Raw genomic sequence first — 6974 nt, forward strand, 5'->3', positions numbered from 1 at the left:
TTTTATGATGAAGTTAAACTGACTCTAGTTAAGTAGAAATCTAGTGTCATTACATAACTAGCCACTAATGATCACATGAGGTGGTTGCCGATAATTATTTTGTAATAAGGTTACACGATGTGTGTATTGAGTAATCAACCACCAATGATGGTATGTATTGAGTAATCAACCACCAATGATGATCATTGTTTATCATCGATAGAACTATACGATGGTTTGCCTATCAATGTTAGGTAAAGACAATGTCATAACATATTAAAAGTATCGTAATAAATTGTGTGTTCTTGCCCAATATGAACGGTGGAGCAAAAGTCAATCACTTGGCTAAAACCAAAAAGACATATTTGCCCTCCAATGATTGAAATACTATTTTACTTTTTTTTTTTTTTTCATTTTTAAGGGGTCAAAATTACCATCATTTTAAAAATATAAAAACAAAAATTAAATATAAATTAAAAATAATTCACTAAAATTAATATTTTTTGAAATTACATTTGTAGGTCTCCTTATTATCTTCCACCATGTGAAGAGCTGCACGCACACAAATGATACCAACCAACAAAAGAATATCCGAAATTGGAAGGGATTAAATAGGAATAATGACGTAATAAATGGAGAGAAATTATAGAAATTTTGAATATTACAATTTATAAATCTCTGTTTTTGGTGGTCCAAAAAATAAGAAAGGGTATGAAGGGTGAGTTGATTAAAACAATGACAAATAGAATTAAAGAAAAAGGAGCTAATCCTCACGAGAAGGACTCCATGGGGTCATGTCCATGGGATAACTTCCCAATACCCTCAGGAACGAGGTGAACTCCTGAACCTCTGCCAGTGCGTTCTGAGCCCTAGGCTCCGCCATGGACGCCTCGAAATCCACATAGAACAGATACTCGAAGTGCTTCGCCGTGCCGGCGTTGGCGCCGTCTTCCACTCTGATCGGGTGGCTCCGGTGCGGCCGCGATTCGATTTTCGTCAGGCTGATGTTCCTGAACGCGAAGGCTGAAAGAACCTTGAACAGGACGGAGGTTCCTTTCTCGTGAGCGAAGACGATGCTGGTCTTGAACGGTCGATCTGTGCGGGGAATGATTGGTTCTCTTGCTAGCATCACGAATCGCGTTACGTTGCCGGAGTCGTCTTGGATTTCATTCGCCAAGATGTCGAGGCCGTAAAGCTCTGCGGCTCTGGCGCTAGCGATTGCGCCTGTGTCGCGGAGGTTGTTGATGGAAACGAACTCAGCGGCGCCGGCAGTATCGTCGACGGCCTCGCGTGTGACGTTGAGGCCGAGTTTGGTGAGAGTGTGTTCGCACTGAGCTAGGGCTTGTGGATGGGAAATGACGCGAGTTAGATACTCTTTTCGGACGCCTGGTAGGGCGAGAAGGCAGTGATGAACAGGGAGTTGGACTTCGCCGACGATGTGAAGCTTGTGACGGAGGAGGAGATCGTAATTTCTATGGATTGAACCGCCGAGGGAGTTTTCGACAGGGAGAACAGCACGATCGGCGATCCAGAGCTCAACGGATTGAAAGGCGACCTCGAATTGGTCGCAAGGGATGGCATCGCAGTCAGGGTAGGCCTTACCAGCAGCGGCTTCGGAGTAGGCACCAGGAACGCCTTGGTAAGCGACGCGAAGCTTGGAGCCGTGCATAGGGGCGGGAGAGAGGTCGGTGATGGAGAGGGGCTTGGGTTGGGGCTTGAGAGCGGTGGAGTCGTGGAGGGTTTGGATGGGCACAAGGTTGAGATTCTCAAGGGTGGTGTTGTGGCCGTTGAGAGAGGGGATGTGGTCAGCAGCAGGGGATTGGGATTGGGATTGGGATTGGGATTGGGATTGGGATTGGGGATCCTCCTGAGAGATGATCTGGGCCTGGCTGGAGAGGATGGCGCAGGAGCTCTGCCAGTCGGCGCGGGAGGGGCCGACGGCATTGGGGTAGGTGAGAGGGTCGTATCGGTAGGAGCATTGGATGGAGAAGGGGCGGGCGGAGGTGGGAGGGCGAGTGGGCCTGAAGAGGGAGTGGGAAGGGGCGAAGGCGGAGGAGGAGGTGGGGATAAGAGAGTGCATGGTGAATTGGCTGTGCTGAGAAATGGATTTGGATTTGGATTTTGTGTGTATTGGAAGCGCTGCTTGCTGAGGTGATTGGGAGATGATTTGGGAGCTGATTTGGGAGCTGATTTGGGAATGGGGAAGGGTTGGTTAGGTGTATATATATATATATAATGAGAGGAGAAGAAAGTGGAAAGAGGAAGGGGGGGGTGGGGGGAAGGGGAGGTAGGGGGAAGTGGTGGGAAGTTTCTCACACAATGGGATGGCTGCCTTCTTCTTACTCTCTCCCCCCTATGTGGTAGTTTGGTCAAATCTCACACCTACCCTCCTCTCTATTTCCCATCTCTCTCTCTCCTTCTCTTTCTCATTTTTTTAACCAACCACCACCTGAGTATATATAGATATACTGATTGGGCTAGATTGGATTGCAAATCTTTTGGACCAACTCTAAATTTTAGATCAGTTGTCTGTGTCTAATGGTGGACTTGGTCTAAGTCGACCCCTAATAAGTAATTAACATGCACTTCTTCTCTTTAAGTTCAAGTGTTTAAGATCTCTTGTCACAGCAAAGGAATATGGTCAAATGTCATGCCAACATTCAAAATTAAAAATTTGTAAAATTTCACCTCTCTTTTAAATAATGTTTGTTCTCCTTTCCAACAGCTGTTTTGAGACCCAACGTCTAGTAATTGTTCCTTTATCCAATTGACGCGGGACTCCTCCCTCAATCCAGTTAGGGGCCTAGCATTTTTGCTAGCACACCACCTCATGACCACTCCCCTTCAGGACTTAGCCTCCTCGTTGGTATATCGTTCGATGTCTGGCTCTAATACCATTTGTAACAATGTAAGCTCACTACTAAGTATTTCGTTCGACGTGGGACTTCACAATCCAAGCAACCCAAATAGAATTCACAACCCAACCCAATTTAAGGGGAAAACAATATATAACCCAACTCAACTTTTATAGTTTGAATTCAATAATTTAAGTGGGTCGTCATTAGATACTTTTGTCCTTTTATTACAAATGGTTACCAAAATGTTATTATTATGAATTTGGAAAGAATGTCAGTAATTTTGAAAGTAAACGGTGAATGTAAGTAATTTTGAAAGTAAATGGTAAATTAGTTGGAAATATGTTAAATTAAGTTAAGTTTATAATAAATGTAAAAAAAGGTGAGTTTGAAAAGTAAATAAAAAGGATAAAATATGTGGGTGTGAAATCAGGAGGAAACGTGTGGTTTAAATTAACCTTTGAGTTAAAACAAAATTACAACTTACATTATAAAATAGTATTTTTCATATAATTGTTAAAATATTTCCAATTAAACCATATTTATTAAAAAAAAAAATAATAATTACATAAAAATAAAAATAAAAAAAAAAAGAAAAAGAAAAGGAAAAAGGAAGGTGAACTGAGGCTGTGGGTGTTGACTGAATCACTCAACAAAGGTGTTCTCTATTATAATAAATAAAAACTTCAAGTTGGTTGAGAAATTATGTTTTTTTATTTGTTTTTATTTTTTATTTTTATTTTCACATTTTCCCTTTACTCAAAAGTTTGTGTTATTTATTTATTTATTTATTTTCTTTTTAATTTATTTTAATATATGTCTATGGGGTTTCTTAATTTAAAAAAAAAAAAACAAATTATTTAATTTTAAAAAAATAATTAAAAAATATTGCTATCTCACATGCTTAATATAGGTAAAATATGGTTTAAAATATTTTATATGAAACGTTGTCACGGACTCGACCTTATTCTATTTTATATTGGGTAAGATATTAAATTTCATAATTATGTTTACTTTTATTTTTATTTTTAATTACATTTTCCATTCCAAACTGTCCAATTTGAATTGGGTTAATTTTTTTACTGCTTTGGTTGGGTTGACTTTTTGGAAAATATGAAATTCGGTTATAATCCAACTCAACCCTACTCTACCTTTAAGATGAATATTTGAGGTTCATAATTGATATTATTGATATATTGTGACTTGTGAATGTTTATATTTAAAATCTGTGAGGTTGTAGTTATAATATAATATATATTCGGGATAAATATGATTTTTTTTAAAAAAAATAATAATAAAAAAAGAACCACCTGAAAACCCAACTCAATCGAAAAAAATATAAGGTTGAGTTGGGTTGGGTTGTGAACTTTATTCAGATGCTCGGCTCACTAACTCGAGTTTGTGATGTCCCACATTGGTTTAAAAGGAGAACAAAACACTTTTTATAAGGGTGTGGAAACCTTCCCCTAATAGACGTGTTTTTAACGCCTTAAGGGAAAGCTCGAAAAGGAAAGCCCAAATAGGACAATACTTGCTAGAAGTGGACCTGGGCCGTTACAAATGGTATTAGAGCCAGACACCAGACGATGTGTCAGCCTTCTCGTTGTTCCCCAAAGGGGGTAGACATGAGACAGTGTTTGTCCCAGTAAGGACGTTGGACCCTAAGGGGGTGGATTTGGTGGGGGTCCCACATCGGATTTGGTGGGGGTCCCACATCGATTGGAGAAACAAACGAGGCTCAGCGAGGACGCTGGGCCCCGAAGGAGGGATTGTGATGTCCCACATTGGTTGGGGAGACACATTTTAAAGCCTTGAAAGCCTTGAAGGAAAGTCTAAAAAAACAATATCTGCTAGCGGTGAACCGGGTCATTACAGAATTGGTCCAAAAGATTTAGTCATGGAAGTTTAATATGAAATAACTTAATTTCTATACGTTCAATTTTGTAACAATCTCATCTTTACGGTTATAACTTTTAGTGTAAATTTAATTTATTATTTATTAAAGTTCAAGTACAAAAATATTATTTTTTTGAAATTTGATTGAAAAAAAAAAAAAAAAAAACTAAATTTTATGTCTTTATCTCTAAGCCTCATCTTTTAACTCTTTCTTCACTTAAACTTTTGGCTCTATCTTCACTCAAACTTCTAGTTTCATGCAACTTTGCATTTGTTTTATAAGATTTCAAATTACGGGTTGCCATATAAACTCGGGAGTAAAGGGAGGATAAAGTTTTTTAATTTTGTAAAAATGGGTGACACGAGAAATTAATTTCAGACATAAATAATAAAACATATATCGAAAGAGACAAAATACAAAATATGTTTACAAATCGTTTACAAAATGTTATATATTTTAAGCAAAACAACGTTTAAAAATCATATAAAAGTATGACATGTTCAAGGGTCTTTCTTGTAGCTGCATGCTCCCACCAACGAACAGTAGCTTAGTCATTGCACTTCCGACTCATAAATTAGGGTGCCATAGTCTATCTCGGGCGATAGGGTGAGTCTAAAAAGTATGGAAGAACCGTCACTCTGTATAAGTAACCTCTCAATCTCCCTATAACTACTAGCACTATCCATAAGCTCCGATTATAGTGCCTAACAAGCTCTATAATCTCATGTCATTCCAAGCTCTTAGATAGTGCAAGGAAGACTTTCCATTAAGTACAACCGGAGCTCCTTCAATAGTACTCTCTAATGTACCACGGGTCCACATCATACTCCTATATGCCAAGTAGATTCTCAACCGTCGAGGCAATTTCACGATTATGGATGGTGGCTCTAATTGTCCCTACATAGTACTAGTTGACCCATATCATTATAACGGGACCCTAAATGTGTCTCAAGGATCAAGAAAAAGTAAATCATAGACCAAAGCTCACGTATCCATTATTCATAACCTCTATGTCATATAGCATCATGTTCGAACATAAATCAAGGCATAAATAAGGTATTCCAACCTCCTATCATACTTTTAGGGAACACAAACTACATTGAATTACATTCATCATGCATCTTTAACAAAGTATATTCAGTCATATCATGCCAGAGTCGTAACAGAAATGATACTTTTACCGGAGCATTATTTTGTCGAACCCCTAAACTCATATTATATCAACAAAAATTACAATACTACCCTTAACATTTTATAAACATTTCAAAACTACATTTGACGTAGAAATCTGTTAAATTATTGTATAGAAATTAAAATCCGATATGACTATGTCCCTTCTCTTGACTAGAAAAAGGGTTATAATCCCGAATGAAAACATTTTTCCTTCGTCAAACAAAACAAAATAAGACGGTGACCCTAAAAGGTACAAGCACTTTATTATTTGTCTCGAAAAAAAAAAAAAACATAACTTAGGAAAGAATTTAAAAGAAATTTCTTAGTAACTTATACATTTTGATGGGTCAAAGTGAATGAAGAAGGAAATTTCATTAACAATAAATAAAGAAAGAAATAATTTAAATATGTAATTCCAATGAAAGTGTAATACAATTTCCTTTAAGCTTCAAAAACGTTCCATGAAAGACCAACACATATAAATATTCGTGTGATATCCCACGTTGGTTGGTGAGGAGAACGAAACACCCTTTATAAAGGTGTGGAACCTTCCCCCTACCAGATGCGTTTTAAAACCCTGAAGGGAAACTCGAAAAGAAAACCTCAAAGAGAACAATATCTGTTATCGGTGATCTTGGGCCGTTACAATTAGATGATTATCCCGAGAAAAGAAAAACCCACGTTCTAATGTTTTTAAAAGCTTTTGTGAAGAACAATTGAGAGAATCCATACACATGCAAAGAGAAATAGCCAATAATGGAACTTACAAAATAATTTCACAAATTTGTATTAAAAAAGGAAGTCATTGTCATTAATTTTTGGTATGGTTTTAATACAAATCAGATCAAATAATTTTTTTATTCGGGTACACGTTTATGTAATTGCCAAATATTTTCGGAAAAAATTAGGTCAAGTGTCGGGTTTTAAAATACACCTAAATTTTTGTTTAATGATTAATGACGATGACCACAAGGATGTTCCTTATATAGTCAATCATACTTTAGGCGTCCAAACTAAAATAGACTACTAAATTTTTTAAAACTAAAATAAAATAAATTAGTTTTTAAAAT

General features: G+C 37.3%; 1 protein-coding gene across 1 annotated transcript; it reads right to left on the reverse strand.

The window, feature by feature from the left end:
* Positions 1-586: 586 nt before the first annotated feature.
* LOC111436532 (arogenate dehydratase/prephenate dehydratase 6, chloroplastic-like) lies at positions 587-2430 on the reverse strand. Its single transcript, XM_023074292.1, has one exon. The coding sequence runs from the start codon at positions 2057-2059 to the stop codon at positions 743-745; it is 1317 nt and encodes a 438-aa protein (XP_022930060.1). The 5' UTR covers positions 2060-2430; the 3' UTR covers positions 587-742.
* Positions 2431-6974: the final 4544 nt, after the last annotated feature.

The sequence above is a fragment of the Cucurbita moschata genome, unplaced genomic scaffold (assembly GCF_002738365.1).
Source record: "Cucurbita moschata cultivar Rifu unplaced genomic scaffold, Cmos_1.0 Cmo_Scf00055, whole genome shotgun sequence".
Taxonomy (NCBI): domain Eukaryota; kingdom Viridiplantae; phylum Streptophyta; class Magnoliopsida; order Cucurbitales; family Cucurbitaceae; genus Cucurbita; species Cucurbita moschata.

Excerpts from the sequence above, each read along its gene's own strand:
- LOC111436532 (XM_023074292.1), bottom strand. The coding sequence starts at position 2,059 with ATGCACTCTCTTATCCCCACCTCCTCCTCCGCCTTCGCCCCTTCCCAC.